Source organism: Lagopus muta, chromosome 7 (genome assembly GCF_023343835.1).
Source record: "Lagopus muta isolate bLagMut1 chromosome 7, bLagMut1 primary, whole genome shotgun sequence".
NCBI lineage: Eukaryota > Metazoa > Chordata > Aves > Galliformes > Phasianidae > Lagopus > Lagopus muta.
Genome location: NC_064439.1, coordinates 9,666,320 through 9,691,035, shown reverse-complemented (window position 1 = coordinate 9,691,035; position 24,716 = coordinate 9,666,320). Strand labels below are relative to the sequence as shown.

General features: G+C 39.4%; 1 protein-coding gene across 4 annotated transcripts in view; it reads left to right on the top strand.

The window, feature by feature from the left end:
* ESYT2 (extended synaptotagmin 2) overlaps positions 1 to 24,716 on the top strand; it is a 71,711-nt gene that overhangs the window by 31,000 nt on the left and 15,995 nt on the right. For all 4 annotated transcript variants that reach the window (XM_048951024.1, XM_048951025.1, XM_048951023.1 and 1 more), the window contains exons 7-13: positions 8,883 to 8,938; positions 19,736 to 19,856; positions 20,444 to 20,620; positions 20,975 to 21,057; positions 22,395 to 22,443; positions 23,081 to 23,170; positions 23,706 to 23,801. In XM_048951024.1, coding sequence (XP_048806981.1) covers positions 8,883 to 8,938; positions 19,736 to 19,856; positions 20,444 to 20,620; positions 20,975 to 21,057; positions 22,395 to 22,443; positions 23,081 to 23,170; positions 23,706 to 23,801 — 672 coding nt within the window. The remainder of the gene's footprint in view (positions 1 to 8,882; positions 8,939 to 19,735; positions 19,857 to 20,443; positions 20,621 to 20,974; positions 21,058 to 22,394; positions 22,444 to 23,080; positions 23,171 to 23,705; positions 23,802 to 24,716) is intronic.

The following is a 24,716-nucleotide window of genomic DNA, read 5'->3' as shown; positions in this document are numbered from 1 at the left end:
TAGCTCTTCTAATTGAAACAGTTCTGACCTCCCTCAGCCTTCTGGCAGTGCTTTGCCCAGCGCAGCCCAGGATGCCATTGTGGCAAGGGCACATTGCTGGTTCATGTTCAACTTTGTGTCTGGGCAGCACAGGTCCTTTTCTGCCAGGCTGCTTTCTACCTGAGTGATCCCCAGTGGTGAGCACGGTGCTGTTCCTCCCCAGGCTCAGGATTTTGTACTGCTACTACCTTGTTGAACTTCATGAGATTCCTTTTAGTTTATTTCTCCAGCCTTTTGAGGTCCCTCTGGGAAGCAGCAAAACCCTCTGGTGTGTCAGCCACTCTCAGTTTTTTGTCATCGGCAAACTTGATGAGGGTATGCTCTGCCCTATCATCCACATGTTAATGAAGATGTTACACAGGCTTGGACACAGTATTGATATCTCAGGTACACTACTAGCTAGTTACCAGCTTCTAAATAGACCGTGTCACTGATCACCACCCTCTGGGCTGTCTGTTCAGCCAGTTTTTATCCTCCCACACTGTCTGCCCTTGTGTCAACAGCTTGAGTGTGAGGATCTTATGGAAGACAGTGTCAGAGGCCCTGCTGAACTCTAGGAGGGCAACGTTCAATGCTTTCCCCTCATCCATCAGGCTGCTCAGTTTGTTGTAGCTTGTCACGTTGGTCAAGCATAACTTTTCCCTGGTGAATCCGTGCTGATTTCTCATGGTCATTTTTTTTCAAGTGCTTGGAAATGGATTCCAGGACTAACTGCTCCATCCATACGACAGTCTTGTTTTAGAGAAATAGAAAGGAGTATGTCATACATGTTATATACTTGCTGGCTCAAAGTTCCTTTGATGTTTTGTGTGTGAGGCAGTTTCAGTAATTTGAGCTTCAATATTGTTTTTAATAAGCATAGTAAGAGAGCAGGTGGGGCGGCATCATGGAAATTCTTATACAGGCTTTTTTAAAGAAATTAGTTGTTCCTATTTGTTACTCAGAAGTATATTTTGCATTGGAAGGTTTTATGTCTTGGATATTTTCTAATTACAATATAAAAAGAGTGATGTCAACTCGAGCAGATTCAGATTATGCCTGAATTTATATTACAGATATATGGGTTTAGGCACTTTGAAACAGCCTCAAATAGATTATCCTAGTTTCCTCATCACCATGATTCTGAAAAGTTGATCTTATTTTCATGGTGTGGAGGTGTGGAAACATACTTGAATGAAGTCAGAAGATAGGCAATTATATTCTTTAGTGAAATCCCATTATTTTAATAGTTATTTTGCTCTGTCTTATGATATTGGTTTTGATGACTTGGTGAAAAGGTAGGTTTGTGTGAGTGTTTATATATGGCATAATAAAAAAAATCTAGTGTTGGTTGCTTCTTTCTTGTGTCTCGTGTCATTATTCTAGCCCTTTGGTAAAAGGGAGGCACTTCATGCAGCACCGTTAAAAACATCGTTTCTCTTATTTGGAAAGGATTGGAGGAATAAGTTGAGATGAACCAAATTTGGATATCTGCACATTTCTATGAGTCTAAACATTAGGGAGATGTCTGCTTAGTTTTATCTCCTTTTTATCCTCTGGCACAAGAAGTAAGGGTTTAGGGCATCCGTTAATGCTCGTGTTTAGACTAGCAAATTAAACAGGGCCATGAGAAGGATTGAATGTGAGAGCAGTCTGCACCGTGTCGCCGTTAGCGTACTCACTGTTTTTATTTCTGGTTAGTGCTCTCCCAATCCATTTCCTGACTCAGTACTGAATGCTTAACTCGTACTACACCTAAGCTAGTAAACTGAAAATTTATCAAATGAAACAATAACATTTCTTATCAGGACCTCATGAGTCCCAGCTTGGGAAAGAGTTCCAGCGCGCTTCCGTCTTTAGTCCTAACCCTGTGCCAACTGATTAAGGGTCTGGTTCACTTGGTATGATGAGAAAGGATGGGGAGTAGACTAAACTAGGAAAATCCAAGAAGTCAATGCTCACACCCTAAACTGTTAATAAAATTATTTTTCACCCTGTTTTCATTTAATTTTCATTTAGTGGTCAAGGTCCCAGCAAACTAAAGTGTGGATTGTCCCTTCCCCCCCCCCCCCAAAAAAAATAATCTGTGAATCAAGTTATTCTGTAGTTTTATGTTATACACTGATCTCGAGGTTTTTTCCAAGCAGACTTACAGCAGTAAGCAAATTCTGTCACCTTACTAGAAAGCAAGTGGCTGCAGCCAATAAAGGCTTGACTTGACTTTTATTTTTTTGTTAGGAGAGAAGAGGAATTAGTTGGCAGTATTAGCAGTAGATTTTGTTCTCATATTTTCCAGTCTAAAGTAACGGGCAACAATTCCACTTGCTCTGTATCGTCTGCTTGCTGGCCCTAATGACTATATAAGGCAATGCTGCCCAAATTAATAGTTCTGAACATAGTTGTTTAATGAGTTTGCCAGTCTCATATTTCCGAGTAATGCATGGAGTATAAAATGCTCCACGAGTTGCTACTTTGCACAGAGTTTTCAAAATACCGTATTTTCCTAGTGCAAAGAAGTAGAAGTTTCAACAGCTTATGAAGTATGTCAGAATTTTAAGAAATCTCAAGAGAGAGAAATGCATGCATTCTAATGTTTTGAAGTTGTCTTTTAAGTCAGAGCTTCAGTGCTGGGTGGGTTAGCACAGTGGAAATGGCCAAGATTTTAAGGTCTTTTACACAGCTTTTCATGATGTTAACACAGCATACACTGACCATTCATTCTGTTTCTCAAATGTAGTTATCTTGCAGTTTCATAACAAAATATATCACATAGTTAATTATTTTGATTTTTGGCTCAGTTGCAGAAATGGCTTACAGTGTTGTACTGTGATTGGTGATATTCAAAAGCTTATTTAGTGGCATGTTTATTATTGAAAACCTGTCCTAAGCCAGCCTCCTTCACTTAAAAAAAGGTAAACCAAAACCTGCCCACCTCCAAAAAGCAAAACTGACAACATTATTGTTCTGAATAAACAAGGGCTGGAATGTAGAATGGAATTCCTCTATAGCTCTTACTTCTGTATTCTCTCTGTGCTTGCCACTTGCTGACTTGGGTTCTGGTCACTGAGTTGGTGTGTCAGGACTGGTGTGAGAGTATGAAACAGAGAGCTGATAGAAGGATGGAAAAAAATAGAAATCGGGGAACTGGCTTGAATTTTAACTTTGAGTAGTTGACTCTAAGAAGATTTTTACAGTATCAGTCATGAAACTTCTTTTGGTCACTTTCACTCAAATTTGCCTGCTCTCCTCCCTGCCGAGCTACACCTCTTATTCATGTAATTATTGTCTTGCATTAATCTTTAGACAGATAAAACTGGAAAACCTTCTACTGACAAACAGATCCTGTGCAAAGAAACCCTTCTGTTTCCTATAACAATGATGAAAAATGACATTATTTCCACTTTCTATGACATTGTATGGTCTAGCCTTGCTCGAGATTTATTATGCGTAAGTAAGTTTGCTGCGGAAATGCTCTGGAGAATGTTATTTATGAAATTATTGAAACAAACTTATTCCTGGACGGCCATTCACAAATAACAGAAGAGGGCACATTAGTCCCCATCTCATAGTAGATTTCTTAGAAGCAGCACAGCTTACCACTGGAGTTGCAGTCTTAGGCTCAACAGCGGAACTCAAATTTGTCCTGCGGAAATCTTACACTTCTGAACTTGATTAGCAGGAAGTTGTTCATCAGCATTTGAAAACTGACTTTGTGGTTTTTCTTCCGAGCTTACTTACAGCCAAATAAAGCCCCAACATTGGCAATGTTTAGAGGTTGCCTTTTGTGCAACTATGGACTTCTGTAATGGCACTGTATGTTCTGCAATACCAGTACGTTTGTTTCACTTTATAAAGCATCTACAGTTTTGAAAACACTGAATACACATAAAGTACACTCAGCAGTTTTTGGCCTGTGTTTTCTTATGGGCTGCAGGTGTGTGTATTGATTCTTTTAACTCTTTAACTATAACACAAAGGAAATGAAGGAATGGATTAAGAATATCACAAAAGAAATGGATTTTGGAGCAGAATTCAAAGCAACAGTCAGTCTCTCTTGCATGTCATGCAGCCGCTATAAGTCCATGGTTGAACCAAACAGAAAAAATAAACTAAGCTGTGCTTATCTGTGTACAGAAGAAAAAAGCTAAGTTAAAATTCAAAAGTTAACTTGTTAAAATGTTTTACATTTCTGTTTCTTCAGTGGTGTGTTCTAAAGGATCTCTACTTTACAGATGTAGGTTTTTTTTCCTATTGCACGTAATAAGTGGAAGTGTAAGTCACTTATTTACAACACTGTTTCTTGCATTTTAACAGAAGCTGCATAAACCAGTCATGTCATATCTGCCTGGTTCACACGTATGCCTCAATTTTTTATCTTTGTTAAAATCTCATCTTCCCGGACTATTGATCTTCACTTGATTTTAGGGAGTGTTCTATTATGGTTTTAAAAACCTACGAACCTCAGAACTGTTCTTCTGTACTATTTAACCATCCTGGGATTTGTCCTGTGTTGCATGTAACTAATATAGGGATTTATGGAACTTGTTAGTGCAGTTGCAGGTTGATGTCGAGCTTTATGTGATTGCTGTAACATCTGCACGGCTATTTTTGTGCCTGTGAGTTTCAATAATACCTGTTTATTTATTTGCATTGTTTTGCTTTGTCAGCACTGAGAATTGCACCTTGCACATCAGGCACTCTTAAACTCCTTCACTGTCCCTTGAAATAGGAAAGGTAGCTTTTTTCCCCCCCCCCCCCGGTTCCTTTTACTGTTGCTTTTCCAGATGATCAATAAGCATTACATGTAACCACTCCTTCATGTGTGAAATGTAGAAAATATCTGAAAGCTCTTCATTTTTGTTCTGAAAGCTCTCTGAAATGGGTTTTGGAAGCTTTCCACTTCTCACAGTGCTTCTGCTACTGTGCTAGTAGATGAATTCTAAAGCTTGTGGTTCTGAGGAGTTCCCTGCCTTGCCTCAAGTCTCAAATACTGTAAATAGAAGATGTAGGGAAGGAGAATAAAGGAAATTAGAATTGATATTTGGAACTTGGTGCTTACAGTAGTGTTTTTACTGGATAACATGATTATTTGTGATGTCTAATCTCGGTTGAATGTTTGATTAATAAATTCCAAAATCATATGATCCTTTGAAGAGACCTTAAGTCAGCCAGGGTTAACCCAAAAGCACTTCTGATCACTGGGGCTTCTTAAAACACAAAATGCGTAGGGTACTTCTAAAACAGCTCCCAGCTCTGAAGCAGAGTTGATTGAGTAGTGAAGTGTTTGGGGTCCATGCTCCCTTGCAGGTAGGGAGAGGAGAAGCCGTGGGATCACTGCCCTGGCTGTGCAGCTGCTGGCTCTTTCCCTCTTGGTGCTGCCCCAATGAGCAGGTTCAGCTGCCCCTGGGAGAGGTAGCTTTGCAGTGGATGGTGCCCTGGGGCCCAACATGGAGAACCTGGCTGCCTTCGTTTCCTTCATTTTCCCTGCCTGCTGTGGGCAGCTGCACTGCGAGCTCATCGCATAAGAAGTCCTTGGTGTGTGTTAGTAGTTGCAAGCTTTTAACTGCAAGTTCAACCTCCTATATGTGCCTCCTTGGAGCACATCTCCCTGTCTGCTGTTACTGCTGGCTCAGGGTCTGACCCAGTAGGCCTGGAAAAGCAGCCCGCTAGCACAAGCCTTGAGCCAAGTCGGTATTTAAATGTAGACATGTTCTGTTATTGGAATACCAGTTGCAATAACAGAGTCATTGAACACTGTGAGCACATGTACACCAAATCAATTTATTGGACAGATTTTGAACAGTCACTGGTTCTCACATAAAGATTTTATATTCCTTTACCTTTCCTTTAATTAGTATAATAAAACATGTACAGGAATAAGGATTTGTGTCTGGGTATGAGTGCCTTTCAGTACAGAGTGTAGATAAGACAAATTTCTTTGCTCTTCAGGAAGAAACAAATTTTTTTCCCACTGCTGTCAGCTGAGAAGGAATTGAAAGAACTTTGAGTAATATGGCATTTCTCATTAACTGGAAACTATAAATGAGTGTGTGAAATCCTGCCCTGGGGCGGTTTGCTGGCTGCTAACAGCCTCTGTTTGCAAGGCATCTCACCTGGAGGCTACCATGAGCTATGGAAGGACGCTGTGCTGTTTCTGGCCACAGGCAGAGTTTCACTGGATGGTAAAATGAACAGAGCCTTCACAGTGCTGCTGCCTTCACGGTTCTGCTGCAAGGAACCAGCTGGCACTCCTTGAAGTTAGCTAAACCGAGATAATTATGCATTGCTTGAGGTGGTGGCAGAGAAGGGAATGGTATTGCTCAGCTATTTTGGACACTCAACAGGCTGGAAGCTTTTTTGTTCAGTATTCTGTTTTTGTTTTAGCGTGGTGTTTTCTGTATTCAGAATTTCAAAAAGTGATTTGTTAAGTGGCAATCCTTTTCTTGCTCCCTTTTCTCCATAGGGTATTTTAGGCTGGTGATGATGCTTTAGGTTACTATCAGAGCCATAAGTTTTAGGAATTATTTTTCTTCCCCTGCAAGTTATGGTATTCAAATGCAGTTGCAGAGCATTTTACTGCAGTAAGCTTGATGGCTTTCTTCTCTCTCTGATGAACGTTTTTGTTGTCAGTGCTGATCTCTGTAGTACTGCAGATATTGCCTGAATTTGGTGTTACCTTTTGGAAAACTCATCTTTTCCTACATTAGTGAATTTGTGTATTACGTTGGAGTGCGATTTTGTATGGAAGCCAAAAGTTCAACTTAAAACAACCATTTTGAGAGGAAATAATATGAAGGGGAAAAAAAAAACACCAAAAAAGCATCTGTCCCTAATAGCTGCAGATTACGATCAGAAAGTTTTTCCTTCTATAGTGATGTTAGGTATGTTTCCAATTAGTGCTGGTCTCTTCAGGTAGAACTGGAAGGAAGGCACAGCACTGGGCAAATTTAGCAAGCCTTGTCCACAAAGGCGATTTATCTTCAAAGCTCAAACCGTTAAAGCTTGATTTCTGCCAGGAGTTTGAAAGCTTATATCCCTTCCAAAACATTTCATGGCTTAAGATTTATTTGCAAAGCTCTTCTAGTAATCCTGTAAAGTGCTTAACCTCAGTAATGTTTTTGACTTTCTTAGTTCCAACTTTGAATGGAAAAGGATTTATCTTTAACATTTTGAAAGTTAACCTTTTTCATACTTATTCCTGTACAGTAAGAGGATGATTAGGTATTTCTTATTGACACTAACTGCATTTCTTCTCTAAATGACCACCATTATTAGCAATATATTTGTTAAGTTTCTTTCCATGCTTAGTTTTTACATGCTTTTTGGTTTGATGGGGTTTTCAGACTAATGACAATTAATTGGTAGCATTGTTTTTGAGAACGGTGTAAAAATCAACATATTGATAGTGAGATCGTTCCACAGGACAATATGTGTTTCATATATTGCATTTAGTTATATTAAATGAAGGTCATTCCACTCTCAGTCTCTCTCCTGAATACACAGAGATGCAGGAGTGTAGTAAGTGTAAAAGGAAGCAAGGAAGCTAAGATGATCTTGCAGCAGTTTTCTAAAGGGCTACCAATAGGCAAGTACTAAACATTAAGCATCTGTTGAAGTCTGTTTATTGATCCTTCTCATTAACATTGCCTGGACGCTAATATTACTGCCTGCATGGTACCCAGTTCATTTTCTCTTACAGTAGGTTTGCAGAATAGTTGCAGCTGGCAGGCACATTTTCTTCCTAATTATCGGTTGCAGATAGTGGTTCATAGCTAAGTGGTTTGTAGGTAACATTGTTGACATAGTTGGCCACCATTAAAAAACTACATTAAGTAACTACTTAAGTATTGCTACTTACGTATGTAAATTTATTATATGTTATCTTTAGTCTAAGTATTCACAAAGGAAATTACTAATTAAACTATAAACAGACCTTTTATAGAGAACGGTATGTACTAGTTTTTGAATAGAAAATAAGTGTAGGTGATTCTTTTTTTTGGTTTGTGGAAAGATGCAGCACAGTTCTTGAAGAAGGTCTGTCTTCTTCCACACTCACCATTATTAGTTTCTTAACTGAGGAATCTCTGAATCCTTCTAACATTTTTTCATGCATCACAGAACAATTTGGGTTGGAAGGGGCATCTCCCACTAGATCCAACTGCCTAGGGCCTCATCCAGTCTGATCTTGAACACCTCCAGGGATGGGGCATCCACAGTTTCTCTGGGCAACCTGTTCCAGTGCCTCACCACCCTCATAGCAACTAATTTTTTCTTTAATCTAAATCTACACTCTTTTAGTTTAAAACCATTGCCCCCTGTCCAGTCATGATACTCCCTGGTGAAGAGTCCTTCCCCATTGTTTCTGGAGGCCCTGTTTTGGTACTGGAGGGCCACTATAATTTGATCTCTCTGGAGCCTTCTCTTCTCCAGGCAGTATTGAGCTATTGTGGCAAATAAGCTTTTTTGGTAGTTTTGGTAATTTTTGGTAGCAGGTAGCCTATGTGAGCAGAGCCCAGCACAGCTCCATGTCATATCAGAGCCAGCTCCAGCTCCCTTAAAGGAACCCACTGCTGGCAGAGCTGAGCCACAAGCAACGTGTGCATTGTGTATTTGTGCGTGGGGAAGGATGGATTATAGGATGATGCATTGTTTTGCTCATACTGTTTTAAAAGCCATTGCTAAAATTATTTTGAATGGAATAGGTTTTGGTTTTGTGTTTAAAAAAAAGCACCTCCTGGAATGTTATGATTAATACTAAACTTCTCAGAAGTTGTTACCATCACATTAATTTCCTCAGTACTATTAATTCTAAGTTGCTTTTCTTGTTTCTCTTTTTTTGTTTTCTCTTTCTCTGTAATTCACAGCTTTTAGAAATAAACTGGACTGGACTGACCAATCTTCTTGATGTTCCAGGGCTGAAGTGAGTATATGTAAAGCAGTATTTGATAGTCAATCTCTTCCCCAACAACAGCCCCCATAAAACCCAGAATAAGACCCACCTAATCACTTTAGGTTAAATGACTCTGAGCATTTGTCTCTTTATTTTGAATTAAGTGAAATTACTCAACATGGAGAAGGTAGTGATTATATGTGTACATCAAAAGTGTAACTAATTACATCTTGCTAAAATAATATTTAGAAAATACAATTTGTAATCTACTTTTTTTTGGTGTTCTCAGCCTTTCCAGATTTTCAAAATCTCTTGAATTTCCTATCTGCCATCTCCTATGACAGCAAAAAGAGCCTTATTTTATTTTTCAGGCCAGAGTGTTCACAGCATCTTAGCTTTTGGCTATGTATGCTGATAAACCTGTAGTTGCTAGTGTAAAGATATTAAGAAACACCTTTAAGACTGTAATCAAGTTAAATAAACTTTCTAATCTTTTTGAGTGCTTCCTTTTAGAGCTTTCAGTTTATAATGTGAAGATTGGATGGAGTAGCAAAAACATTAACCATGTGTTGGAGAAAACACATGGCTTGTTTAGAGCTCTTAGGAATAGTAAATGATAAAAACACAAAGGAAAAAGCAGAAGTATGGAAGGAAAATAAATTGTTTTGTATCACTGCCGGTCTGAAAAGATTAAATCCATGAAGACATTAGTACTTATCAAAATTATAATAGTTACCCAGGGGCTTTTTAGTATTGAGACAGTGGCTAAGAGGATAATAAGTGGATCTGATACACAGGTTTTGTGACTAGCTCTTTTATTTGAACCCCCACACTCAAGGCTGAGCTGATTCCAGATTTATTTTTCTTATCTAAAACCAAGAGTTTAAATTTAGATATTAAATTAATCCCTCAGTGCTCAGTTGCACGCCTGAAACGATTTCTGCTTTGCTTAGACATGAAGCCATTGCATGGAATCCCAGTTAAACATCTTGAAATTAGAAGTTGCATTAATTAGGCTAATGGTTGCAGGAATTGCTCATGTTTTAAGCCTGTTTAAGACAGCCTCCAAGGAAAAAGGTTCTCTTGATGAGTGAGAAAATATCTTCCAAAATACAGGTCCTGAGTAATGATTTGCTCTTCTGAGATAAGACTAATCTACATTTAGTACTTCAACTTATGAGTCTCCTGAGGTACATATCATGCTACTTATTTGCCTGACAGGAAATGTGAAAACCTGAAATGTAAATGAAGTCCCATTAAGTATCTCAAGTTTATGGTCTCCAGAGCAACGAGGCTTGGTGTATAATGGTGCTGGCTAGATGTGGTATGGTTTCTATAGTAACTGTATCTGAGATGACTCATGCTCTGCCTCTCCTGTAGATTTCTTCAGTGCTGTATTTGCTTTTCTTATCTGTATAGATGGATTGTATATTTTGGTTTGACAGCCTGGCATATTGCTATTGTTACAAACAGCAATGAACAAGAGATTGCTGCTGCCACAGATACATTTTTCATCCCATGGCTGTTGGGTGCACGTTACTTATTTGTATTCTGCAGATGTCTTAGTACTACTAAGTGAATTTCTGCATTTGCTGCTGGAAGTTGGTGTCAGCTGTTAACAACTTCCATTATTCTTTCTATGTGACTCCACAAGGGAAAGGACACACAAGTAATTCATATTCTATCATTAATATTGCTCACAGAAGAGTGGAATTAAAATCTCAGTATGAGGGAGGTAGCGTGACTGCTCAAGTGCTGTCAGAAGGGGATGTGGGTCACAGGAAAATGAAGTCTGTTGTGGTTGGTTGAGATGCAGTAAAAATACTTTGTGCAATCAGAGAGGTGTTGTATGTACAGTATGATAGAAGATGATTGAGGAAAAAAATTCACAGCTGCTTGTTCTCTTAATAAAAATTAGGGAGAGCTAAATAGAGCGCAGTTATGTTTTGTTAACTGCTAGTTATTTTTCTGCAATGAAACTGAGCTTTTGAAGACATTTTTTGTAATAAACTGTGCAAAGCACTTCCCATTTATCATTTTCATGAGCTAAAAAAATAATTGTACCAAGGGTCAGTGACCAAAACACTTTAAGACTGCATTATCAACAGTTTTCTCATTGCTGTAAGGATTTAAATGTGTACTATTGTGGCTATAGCTTGATTAATGATTTGCCTCTGTTCTCCATAGGTTAAACTTTCAAGTAATGAAATTAAAAAAGAAAAAAAAAGAAGTTATATTTACTTTGTATTCATAGCAAATAGTTTTCATCTGGGAGCATCCATGCTGGAAGGTGTCACATTGTTTAAGCTTACGGGATCTCCATGCTTTTAAAGACTGAGTATCTACTACCTGATATGAATCCAGTTTCTCTTTCTAAAATTCAATGAAATTCCTTGAATGCCAGTTCATTTTTCACGTTAATTTCTGTGATGTTTTAGCAAAATGCAAGTGGTGGCATTTGTAAGTTGAAAACTTGATATTTAGCAAAACAGAGCTGAGAAAGTTTGAAAAGCACCCATGTGTTACTGTGATAACTGAAGAGAGCTACCTAATTGAAAAACGTGATTATCTTGTGGTAGTGGTTATTTTAAGAATTACTGAAACTGTAAATATGTATGGTTTAACATTCCTGTAGATGGAAGATCTTCATAAATGTGACTGTTCTCCCTCATTAAAAGGTTAGCCAAACGAGATAATACCTCTTCCAAAAGACCTTGGTACTGGCAGTTGTATCAGTAGCATAGGTTTGCTGTATTTTTTTTTTCCAAAGTCAGCAGTAATATCACATTTAGAGGGCAGTAGCATGCTTTCTTCCAGACTGGAAGTAATAAACATAGCAAATATACTACAGTTTAGCACATAGAGCTCAGCTGGTAAGTATTTGAGGTTAACTGGTAATACTCCACCCATTGCAGTTCAGTCTGTAATCACAGGTTCCTCTTGTTGTCTCACCATTTTACATTTATTTTATTGGAACCTAGGAACCTCTCATTTCTGGTTAAAATTAGGATGTTGGGGGAAGTGCTTTACAGAGAGTGGTGAGGTGCTGGCACAGCTGCCCAGAGAGGTTGTGGATGCTCCATCCCTGGAGTGAGCAAGACCAGGTTGGATGGGGCCCTGGGCAGCCTGGTCTAGTGCCAGGTCTGGAGGTTGGTGGCCCTGCCTGTGGCAGAGGATTGGGACTTGATCATCCTTGGGGTCCCTTCCAACTCAAGCAGCTCCATGATTCCATGCAAATTGCTCCAAATGTACATTTCATCTTTACATAGAAATTTCACCTAGCACATCTCAACTCCTTTATTTAGCTGGCAGCCGATCACTGGCTGAGATAAATTCTCACTTAGGAGTTTGAAGAGTTGCATTCATATCTAAGTCTCAGTAAAGTATTTCAGTGAAAGAGATTCATGCAGGTGGGTCCTTTGCTTGTTCACCCTTCTGAACTAGAGACCAGGTTGCTGTGTACAAGTGCAGCTTGGCAGGTTTATAATCCTTACTTGTCCCAACACCTCCTAGTGGGTGCATTTGTGGTGAAAGAGGGCAGCCAAAGGATGCAGGCTGTTCAGGTTGTTAATCTCTATCATGGAAGATCACTATGGATTTGAAATGGGCAGACTGTATTTAATGTGTTAATTCTGTTACATATCTCTACCATAATATGTTTATTGCTCATGAGTAAATTTTCTTCCCAAATGGAAAATGTAATATATATTACATTTATAACATAAATTTATAATACATGTTGTATAAATATGCTAGCTGCTGAGTCAGCACCACTCCCAACTGCAGATTCAGCATTAGAAAAAAAAGATTACATGTAAGTATTTAATGTGAAGAATGCATGTGATAATCAAACATATTATCTGCATCATAATTTCATAAAGATTGTAAAAGGAGAATCTTACAGATTATGTGTGTAGCTGCAGAAATCATTCGTCCCCAGATCAGCTCTCCCAGCTTCAGTGTGGCTGCAGATCACAATACCTCCTCAATACCTTTTTTTATTGTTTTGTCTGGGCATCCCTCTAAAGCCGCTGGCCCTCCCCAAGTTCCTGGTATGCAGTGCCGATCCCATTCTGCCTGCTGGCAGTTTGGCAGTACAGTGAGCCACTGGTGTTTGCTGTGTAGTTCAGACCCAAACTGGGTGCACTCTTAGCTTAGGAAGCCTTTTCTAATTGGGGATTGTGAGAATCCTTCTCTGTTTTTTGGCTCAAAGCTTGCTTCCTGAGGTATTTCTTGTGATAAGACTCTGAATGATTTGTTGAGGAGGCAACTGATGGGTGCTAACCGTGTGACAATGGATATCGCTTTGGGAACATTTGAAAGCCCCTTCCCCCAGAACTGCTTGCTCTATAGAAGAGCGGATGAGAGTATTCAGGAGTGTTCACTGGCGGAAGATCTGGCCTGTGGCCTAACCACTCCAGCTAAGTATGGAAGGCTGGGGGATGATACCATTGTATCTTGTGAAGGCAAGATGCAAGTTGGTGCCTCCCTGCTTCCTCTTATCTGCTGGCAAGGCCAGAAAGATAAGAACAAAGGAGTTTCCTGCTGAGGCCCCAGAGCCAGAAGCTGCCACTCAAAGGAGAGCTGACTCGACCACTTTGGATTTGAGCTGTCACTCCAAAAACAGCTGACTTCACCACTTTGAAAGCATTGAAAAGGGGCCATCATCACCATGGTCGTCTCTCGTCGTCCTCACCGTTGTCATTGGCAACAGGACAACTCTGCCTGACGACCCACCGCTACTGAGGATCAAAGACTGAACTACGAACCTCGCTGGATCCATGGTGGTGACTATCTCCCTCTTGCTGCCTATAGAGACTCCTTGCTTCTTCTTTTCTATCTTTTCTATCGCCCTCCTTCCCTTCCCCCATTACCCTAATCATAATAGTGTCCGTTCTCCCCTTCCCCATTCCCCCTGATTAAGATTTGTAATAAACTGGTTGGACCAACATTTGAACCGTTGCTTCTTAATCTCACGCCGGGTATATAGATAATAAAAGAACCTCCTCTCCCTCCTATAAATTGGAGCGAGACATTTATTTAATGGCGTAGTCGTTGCAGGATACCCACCGTGAGAGTGTTGTCCTTCCAGATATAGTTTGAAACTTTTTTCTGTGTGCACCTCCTGGAGTTGCATGGAGCGATACTTTTGAAAACTTAGACGTGAGTCCTTCTCCAGGAAGACCGCTCCATATTCTGAAACTTTACCTTTTATGTGTGTACCTCTCGGAGACGTATTTTGAATACTCGCATTTTGTTTAATACGTGTGTGCCTCCTCGGGAAGACCTCTATGGTTATTTGGTAACTGAAGTGCGAAACTTGAACCTTTTCTGTGTGTGTGTGTGTCTGCATGCACACGCCTCTTGGGGAAGTGAGGACGTGATATTTTGTTACTTAAACGTGTGTGCCTCTCCAAGAAAGTTTATTTACTCTATTGAAACCTAGAAAGTGTTGCTTTAGCTTCACATTTTTTGTGCTCCCGTCAACAAAAGGGAGGCGTTATTGGAGCATTTGCATTTGTTTAAGTGTGGTCTATCTCCTTGGGAGGAGCGGTGAGAAGTAACTGAGCTTTTGAATACGTGTACCTTCTCCCCCCTTAGTGTTGGTCTTTCATTGTATTGAAAAAATGAGCGACAGTAATGCCAGTATGAAAAGTGAAGATGTGTTATTTGACCTTTTAGAAAAGCATGGTGCTCGTCCCTCTTTGTCAGGGGTGGACTGGGCACGCCAAAATTGGCATAATTTGCAGAGTGTTTCGGACCGCATTAGTGTCTTACAGAATGAGGCTCGTACACGAGCTGGAAAAGGAAAGTCGTTTATTTGTGCCGTACTCGGGGCTGCTTTAAAAGCTGCCGTGGAGTTCCGAAACGAAAAGAATTCGGCAGAACTCCAAACCATACAAGCACTGCAGGAATCGGTTAAAGTAACACAAGAATTGGTGAAAACTCTGCAGAATCAAATAGTGAACCTCGAGGAACAATTAGAAAGAGAGAAGAGTAATTCGGCTTTGTTGCAAATGGCTTTTAAGGAACTGCTAACGTGTAAGCATGCCAGCCATACCATCACCCATAGTTTGCCTCGAGAAAAAACTTTTCCTCAGGTGGAACTACCAGGAATGAAGGAAAGGCTAGATAAATTAGAAACTCCAATAGCCCCATTGCGTCCTTTGATAAAAACTGAATACACATTCGATAACAGTGAGGATTTAGATCCTCAAATGAATGTTAAAGAAATTCCCTTCTCAGCCACTGAACTAGCGAAATTGAAGAAAGATTTTAGCCGCTCTCCAAGGGAATCAGAAACAGAATATGTATGGAGGGTTAGCCTCACTGGTGGCGACCAGATTTGGTTAACAGAAAAGGAAGCAGAAGGTTATTGGGGACCAGGAGTATTTTTAACTACTGGTAACAATCGTGCTCCCTGGTCATTAACACAAAGGGCTGCCTATTGGGCAGGTGGTCTCAACCCTTTAGAACGGGGAGACCCTCTTGCCATTACTGGAACAACTGATCAGTTAGTAGAGAGTGTTCAAAAGGCTGCTTGTCTCCAAATGATGTATGATAGAAAGCTGCAGCCACACCATGAATCACCTATGATGATGCCTGTTGATCCTGAGAGAATGACTGCTTTAATTAAGGGGCTTCCAGAGTCGTTAAAACCTATAGGTATACAACTGCAAGGAAAAATACAGGTAATGTCTCAGGGAGAGAGAACCCAGCCAGTGTTAAAAGAAACTGTAACCCCCAACCATCTGCAGTCCGGAAACAAAGTGTGGACGTGGGGAGAGGTTGCCCAAGAGTTAATTAACTATGGAAGGAAATATGGGCCAGTGGTTTCTTCCTCCACTAAATCTGAGCCAAGAGAAGTAAGACTTGCAGCAGTCAGCCTTGCCCCCAGGCCTCCTAGCCCAAAGCTCAGTGGGACTGGAAGGGTTTCACTGTCAGTAAAAACAGGTAGGCGAAATATTGATCATAAACGTAATTGTCTCTGGAGACTGGGCTGGCAAAAGGGTGTTCCACGAGATTTGATGAATGGATTACCCACTGTCAGGTTGGAGAAATTAGTTAACTGGTGGCCAGAACAAAAGCTCCAGAATCTCGAGGAAAGCAAAACCCCAGGTCCTAGGGTCTCTCCCAGGGAACCTGAACGGCTATCCAAGCCATTACAAAACTGATGTCTTCGCCCCTCCCAAGTGAGCGGGGTGGGGGCGGTGAAGGGTGGATGCATGAGAAAGCTCACAACAAAGGGAAGCAAGATCGTCGATTTAACACCTTCTGTCCAAAGGTCTCACCACTCTTGCCAGTTATCCCTGTGAGTCACGATCCAGTGGCTGATAAGCCAGGGAAACACTGTTACCTCCCTGGCCAGACTGTCGATTGACTCAGCTAACCTGAGACCAGTTTCCCTAACCTTAACAAGATCCCTTAACAAATATCTTTGGAAGGCCAAAGGCACCCCGAAAAAGGAATATGAAATCAACACTTGCTGGATTGTTCCCTCATTTTTTAACCATATTAACAAAGCCCAAAAAGGGCAAGTCGGTGTCTTGTTTTATTTCACAGAAGATCCCCGTGGGACCTTGACAGAACACAAAAAGGCTAATAGCTGATTTTAACTATTTGTGCTTTGTGACAGAAATACTGAAGATTTGATCATGCTAGAATACTGAATGTATCTCTTGATTACATTTTTTGGTTGCAATAGTGTTATGTTTTGTGTTGTTGTGGGTGTGGGTGGTGATTGGTATCAGTCCTTGGATCTGTTAAACTTCACAACTGGGTTCAGGGCTTTTTACAGGTCATCCTGGCTTACTGGTACTCCCTGCACAGTGATGCCATTTCTTTTGACCCCTTCTTTCACCCCTTTTTTACCAAACTGATTATGATTTGCATGTAACTCCTCCACAGTATTTCCAAATTCCTAACAAACTGGGAAATGAATCAAGGGACCCATCTAATATCTGTTAGATGTGGTCACAAAAGAAATCTATCATAAAGCCTTTTGCACTGATGCTTTTCAGTGTCACACCAGTCCAGGAGTTCCATCCAAAACATTGTTGGATGTTGTTGGAACATGGTTTCCAACATGGTTGTTGGAAAGTGCCTAAGTTTTAAAAAGAGATATGTATGTTTCTGGGATTACCCCTCTTTGATGGTTTGTACTGCAGGGGTATCCTGCACACACTATCCTGTGAAAAGTTCTGTGGACTGTAACAATACTTGAACTTGCCAAACTAATATTTGTATCTCTTAGCATTTGAATTGCTTTGGAAATGCTCAAGTGTAAAGTTCTCGAGACACTAAATCATCTTAGAAAACATTACATGGCAAGTCCACATATTGTCAAATTAGACTAGATACACTTTTAGTGAATTAACTGAAGTGTAGTATTGTATGGCTATTCATAAACACCACAACCTCTACTGAAGAATTCCCATCTGGATCCTGGCTTACACTGGGAGTTCCTGGGTGGGGAAAGCAGCTGACACAAATACCTAAGTTTGTTTTACCTATTTATTTATTATTATTGGTTATTGTTAAATGTGTGGTCATTGCTAAATGTATGGTTGTCTCTTTTCACTTTCTACCTTTAATTCATCATGTAACATTCATGTCACCACTCCTGGGATATCACTGAGTGGTGTCTGTGGCAAACTGAATGATTCTAATTGTTGTCTAAAAATTGATGATAATGGTAAAGTTGTTAAACAAATTGCCCAGGGTATACGGAAAATAGCCCATGTTCCTGTCCAAACCTGGAAGAGCCTAGACGTAGATTTCTTTTCCTGGCTTCCAGGTGGCCCATGGGTCAAACGTATCCTGTTTTATCTACTGTGTGTTGTTGCAACTCTTATGTTTGTACCTTGTATGATTCCATGTTTCATTCAACTGATACAACGTGTTGTATCCTCCATGTACTTTGTAACCACTTCAACTAATGATGGACAAGTCCAACAGATCAGGGCAACATTTGTAACCAAGCGCAAGAAATCTTTTATAGTAATTGTGTAACAATTACCTTCCCCTTCTCCCCCTCCTCTTTCCCTCTTGCTTGTTTGCTGTCTTTTCATTTTTCCCCTTTTCTTTTCCTCACCACCATGGAGGGTTACTTATGCTTCATTTCAAGCAATCTTTGAGCCACGGGGTGGTGTGAGAATCCTTCTCTGTTTTTTGGCTCAAAGCTTGCTTCCTGAGGTATTTCTTGTGATAAGACTCTGAATGATTTGTTGAGGAGGCAACTGATGGGTGCTAACCGTGTGACAATGGATATCGCTTTGGGAACATTTGAAAGCCCCTTCCCCCAGAACTGCTTGCTCTATAGAAGAGCGGATGAGAGTATTCAGGAGTGTTCACTGGCGGAAGATCTGGCCTGTGGCCTAACCACTCCAGCTAAGTATGGAAGGCTGGGGGATGATACCATTGTATCTTGTGAAGGCAAGATGCAAGTTGGTGCCTCCCTGCTTCCTCTTATCTGCTGGCAAGGCCAGAAAGATAAGAACAAAGGAGTTTCCTGCTGAGGCCCCAGAGCCAGAAGCTGCCACTCAAAGGAGAGCTGACTCGACCACTTTGGATTTGAGCTGTCACTCCAAAAACAGCTGACTTCACCACTTTGAAAGCATTGAAAAGGGGCCATCATCACCATGGTCGTCTCTCGTCGTCCTCACCGTTGTCATTGGCAACAGGACAACTCTGCCTGACGACCCACCGCTACTGAGGATCAAAGACTGAACTACGAACCTCGCTGGATCCATGGTGGTGACTATCTCCCTCTTGCTGCCTATAGAGACTCCTTGCTTCTTCTTTTCTATCTTTTCTATCGCCCTCCTTCCCTTCCCCCATTACCCTAATCATAATAGTGTCCGTTCTCCCCTTCCCCATTCCCCCTGATTAAGATTTGTAATAAACTGGTTGGACCAACATTTGAACCGTTGCTTCTTAATCTCACGCCGGGTATATAGATAATAAAAGAACCTCCTCTCCCTCCTATAAATTGGAGCGAGACAGGGATCTGAGTTTTTAAATGATTCATTACCGCTGTGTTTGTGCTGCCACTCCCTTTTTTACCAGCACAAAACCTGTTCTGCCTCCCTAGGCTACGTTTTATTTGTCCACAAAGCATGCTTTCTTTGTGTTGCTGTTCAAATGACAGCCCTAGCTCCAGAGAACAACTTGTTTTGTAACAATACAACAGCGGGTAGCCAAACTTTCGGGGACAGTTATTACCAAAATGTGAAAGTAGATTAACAGTTAACATCTGCTTGGTTCTGTGCAACCCTGACAAGAAGACTTATGCAATAGCCCTTCACTCTGGGTGCTTTGGAAGGGGGATGGGAACTTCGGAGAACTGTATGTTCGTGTCTTTGGTTTCTGCTATTCAGTATCGGCTGCCTCCACCTGGTGGCTGTTTTGGGAGGAATCCTTCAGTAAAAAAAATAAAAACGTTTAAAGGTCAGATTTGACTTCTGCCCCCAAAAAGGACAAATATTTGTCCATGTAGGTAATTGCTAATCAGCAAAAGAGATAAAAGGTAGCTGATAAAAGTTGCTGTACTGTGAGGACATAGGAATTTGTTTTCTATTCTGCCCTGATTTCCTTCAAGTGCTGGTTAACTGTTCTAAAAGTGACAAAACCCACTCTTAGCTTCTAGATGTGACTGAAAAAAAATACATTAGTACTTAGGCTTATTTCAGTATGTTTTTGAAGTTTATAAAAAAAGAGAAGGGTTTTGGATGTTGATGTGATTGTCTGCTAAGTTTCATGCTTGAGCTGCATTAGTGTGACATGTTTAATTCTCATGAAGTAACTGAGGATTATTTTCTCTAACAGTGGCTTATCAGACACGATAATATTGGACATAATATCCAACTACCTGGTCCTTCCAAACAGAATTACAGTCCCCCTTGTCAGCGAAGTGCAGATTGCTCAGCTGCGGTTTCCTATACCGAAGGTAAACATGTTTCTGTTAGTAGTAATAATTAAGCATTTATTTTCTTCTGCAGTAGTAATTGTCTGAGCTATTTGCATCTGTAGGAATTTCAAAATATAGCTATTGTGATTATACAAGTTGCCTCGACTCTCATTATTTAAATGACACCATTTATGAACTTTTTAGGGAGTTTGATAATAAAAACCAGAAAGGATTTTTTTTGTTTTGCTCTATCTTTTACATATTATCTGTAAAGCATAGTTCTAGTTCAACTGTATAGATTAAAAATGAAGTAGTGTATGTTTTTTATTATCACTGCATAGTAAAGTGCTTTTAACTTGGAAGCTTTTCCTACTTATTGCAACTCCTACCCAATGGCATGGCAGTTTTTGATAACAGCAGACACATTTCTGATTGCTAATGACAGTTTTTCTTTTCAGGAATTTGCATCCTAGGTCTGCTGTGGTATTTCCCTGTCCACAAAATGTCTGAACTATGTTTTATTTTAAGGAAACTGCTATGGAAATTATAAAAATTTACACTGCTTAAATTGTAATCGTACTGAGAGTTTCTGATTATCACGTAAACTGAGCTTTTCATTTTTTCAGGGTGTTCTAAGGATACATTTTATTGAAGCTCAGGACTTGGAGGGTAAAGATACCTACCTAAAAGGGATTGTCAAAGGCAAGTCAGATCCTTATGGAATCATTCGTGTGGGCAACCAGATTTTCCAAAGCAAGGTCATCAAAGAAAATCTCAATCCAAAATGGAATGAAGTTTATGAGGTATAATCAGTAAAAATGTCTTGTTGTGCATTCTGTAAAGTTGTCTTCTGTAATTTCTAAAGAAAATACTTTGTGTATTTCCTTGAAGAACTTCTAAAAGCCCATTTTACAACAAAACAGAAATTCTCAACTGTTATATATACTTTTTATCCAGACTCAACATCCGTAACTTTGAAAAAGCATTTTGTCTTTTAATGCCATCATTAACAGATTACTTCTGAAAGGTTCTTATGCTTGCTCACCTCATAGAGTCGTGTTTTACAGCAGACTACATCAGAGGTTTTATTGTTGATGTGCCATTTGAAAAAAACAGTCAGTTTTACCATTAACAGTGCTGTCTTAATGTACTTCCAGGCCTTAGTATATGAACATCCAGGACAGGAGCTAGAGATTGAGCTCTTTGATGAAGATCCAGACAAAGATGACTTCCTTGGAAGGTAAATGCTGTGGAGAATATGTATGTAGGTGTTGGAGAAAAATTAAATGTTTGGTTTTCCTCTTTTTGTGTTCTATTGCACTTGAATTTCTGTTACATTATTGCATTTATAAATTACTTACCTTTTTCAAATTTTGGTATTAAGTAGTTTGCTAATTATTTGCACTCTCTGTATATATTAAAACCGGAATATTTGGAGACATGCATATTAAAATACTGTGCTTGTGTGTACAGATACACAGATGCATGTTTATATATTTATTGAAAAAAAAATAAGGTAAGTTTATCAATACTAAAAAAAAAAAAGTGGGTTTTTTTGTTTTTTTGTTTTTTTTTTTTAGTTGTACCCTACCTGTTTTAATGTTCTTAAGCTAGCATTAAGTCATTAAGAACTAATTATTTCTTCAGGAAAAGTTAGCATATCTTTATGCATCTTTCTCATCTGCATGGTTTTTAAATGGCTAGCTCAGAGTTTATTATTCCTCTAAGAACTGATTTTAGCAGGTTGGATAAAGAAAAAATATTGCTCTAGTGCTTTTGCAAACATTACGCACTCTTAGATTCCATAGGCGTACCTTTAGTGTTTACCCATAAACATTTCAGGGTTTTAGTCTGCTTCTTTCTCCAGTAATTTGTCACCTTTATTTCTTACAGAGTTTTGGAGCTTCCAATTGTTGCTTTCCATACAGAGTAGAACTCCCTTATCTTTCCAGCTCCTTCTCTCTTAACAGGAGCAACAGTACCTACTTCTCTTCTCATTTAAATAAAGAAGTAGGTAGTACAAAGGCTTCTTTTCTTTGCACTTCCCTAATCTTACACTGAAGTGGTGGGGGGTTGAAAGTGGCAACTCGGTCATGATGTCTGTATCGGTATGAGTAAAATAAAAAGCCAGCACACATTTGTCTGCACTGTTTACTGTGGCAGATTCCCTGGTACACTCTCGGCTTGTGCAAACTAGTATTCTTCCAAACAGTACTAAGGCATGAATTTGGTCATGTGTCCAGGGGGTATTTCCAGTTGGTAGGTTGGTTGTGGTCACTGTTTGGAGAGTTTGGTCATATGTATGTGAGCCGTACTTTGCTAGTTTCTCCCTTAGCTACAGAATGGGCTCTAGTATAGACATATTTTCTATCATACTGCATTCCTTCTGGCTCAGCCATTTTATTCCCTACTTCTTTTTCTTTCTTTCTTTCTTAGGGACTAAAAGAATAATATTGTTCTGCTCTCTTGCTCTCTCTGGAAGCCTGGATTTCCAACAAGAACAGGGTGGGGTTTGAGCTCTGTAATTTCTTGGTGCTTGTCTAATACACCATATTTGTGTTGTTTTTTTTTTCCTAGTTTGATGATAGATTTAATTGAGGTTGAAAAGGAGCGACTTTTAGATGAGGTAAGTGTTGGTTAAGTTCTTTTTTTTTTAAACAATAGAAAAGGAAAAACAAAAGACCAAAGCCAAAACAGAACATATGTTGTATATTTAGTTCTTGTATTTTTTTTTTTCTGTAGTTCTGTGCTTGAATAACCTTAATGCTAGAGAAATAGATTCCATGACAAGCAGTGCAGTAGTTTAAAGATAGCTGATAGCTGAGAATGATGGCATTCTTCTTACTCTTCTTCTGTCTTTGGAGCTTAAGATTACCAATATATGAACGCGGGAAACAGTGACGTAAGTGTTTAGTGAGGACACTTTCTTGGAATAACCACTGGATTAACTACTTTTAGACTTAAACTAATTAAACTAATTTAGAAGAAGATGGAATTTTTATCCTACATGCAAGAGCAGTTTTACAGTAATGTTACTCAGGGTTTGTGTTTGCAGACCAGATTTAAAGAACTCAAAGAATTCTTTTGATATTTTAATAAATGGTTTAACAAATTAGGTCTTTTGAGGTGTTTTTGGGTTTTGCAGATTTCACCTCTAGTGATTTTTCCAGTGTGCCTTAGCATTTCCTAAATTTCCTGCAGAGCCAGCTACAGTTATGTATTTCTTTGTCCGGTTATTTCACGTTACTTTGCTTAACTTTCAGTGGTTTACTTTGGATGAGGTGTCCAAAGGAAAACTGCATTTAAAACTGGAATGGCTCACATTGATGCCAACAGCAGAAAACCTGGACAAGGTATTTAAGGAACGCATTACTTTTCTTCTAGATTTTTTCCTTTTCTTTTTTTTTTGGTTTGTGTTTGTTTTAAATATGTAAGTAATTTATTCTCTAGTTGTAGTAAATGTGGATAAATCTCTAACTTTATTTCAAGCTGTCTTTCTTTAGAAATCTCAAATGAGTCCTACCTGTCTGTATTTTTGTGGCATGGGATTTTAAAATGCATTTTCACTTTTTTTTCTTTTTTCTTAATCTTATGATTTCCAAAAACCATCAGCTAACATTTCATTGAGATAACATTTCATTGGAGATAAAGCTGACAATGACATATAATCTTTCCAAGGTGAAAAAAGATACTTAAGAAGTGAGGTGGAGTTGATGGAAATACCTGTAACTGTATGAAGTCTTAAAAAGGTGTTGTGTATTTTATAGTGTGCATTTGTGAATGTTTGGGTTTGGGGAGTTGTTTGTAAAATACTTTTCAGGGGTGGGACAGAAATAATATTGTTATTATTTGATTTACAGGAAAGCTCACAGTATGTTTTTGATTTAGGTATTAACAAGCATTAGAGCTGATAAAGACCAAGCCAATGATGGGCTGTCTTCTGCATTGCTGATTCTCTACCTGGACTCAGCAAGAAACCTGCCCGTAAGTTATGTTCTTGTGGATGCCTTCCATCATAGGTATCTCTTGCTTATTTTCCAGCATGTCTTGCTTGGTAGTATGGCACACTGCTTCACTAACACACATTAAGCCATGTGTTCTACACTTCCTCTCTTTTCAAAACGTGTAATGTAAGGTCTATATGTAATGTAAGGTTCTAGTCGTATGGTCATGTATACGTGTATTTAAAAGACATGACTCTTCAATAGGCGTGATTTTTTCTTTAAAGAATGCTCCTTTCCTGGACTTGAAAGGCTGCATGTTTTTATTATGCAGTGTTGTCCATAAATAGTATGGGATCAGCATGGGGAATTTTAAGAACTAACTGGGATAAGGCCTACTCCCTTGAATTCAGGTAAACTTGCTTCCTTTGGTTTAGGCAATTTGTGGTAGATTTGAAGGAAATAAAGTCCTTCAGCATAAAATATCAGCTGTGTTGTTGATATTGCAGTGGCAGGATGTTTGTATGAGATGTCTGTCAGGTTGCCATTTGAAATGATGTCTATTTGCTTCTGTTAATAGCTTTTCCAGCAAATACTTACAAGTTTTGTCATAAATTTTAGTTTATTTTCCTTCTTATTTTAAATATTCTGCAACATTGTCTCCCTTCCTCAGAATGGTTTGATTGCAAGCCTTAAGTTAGCCTACTATGTGAGACAGTATTTTCGTGTCAGTGTCTTAATCAGTACTTTTGATTAGTAGATCTCTGAGCTGTAGAGCACAGAAAGAGGAAGTTCCTCACACACAGCTGAGTAGTGAGGTAATTTGGGAACACGATCTCAAATTTCTTACTGCTGTCTGATGTTCTGCTTACAGTATAGGACTGCCTGGGTGGGGCTGGGAACAAGGATGGTCATAATGTGAGACCTGTTTATCCCTTTCATTTTCTTGCTCTGCCAG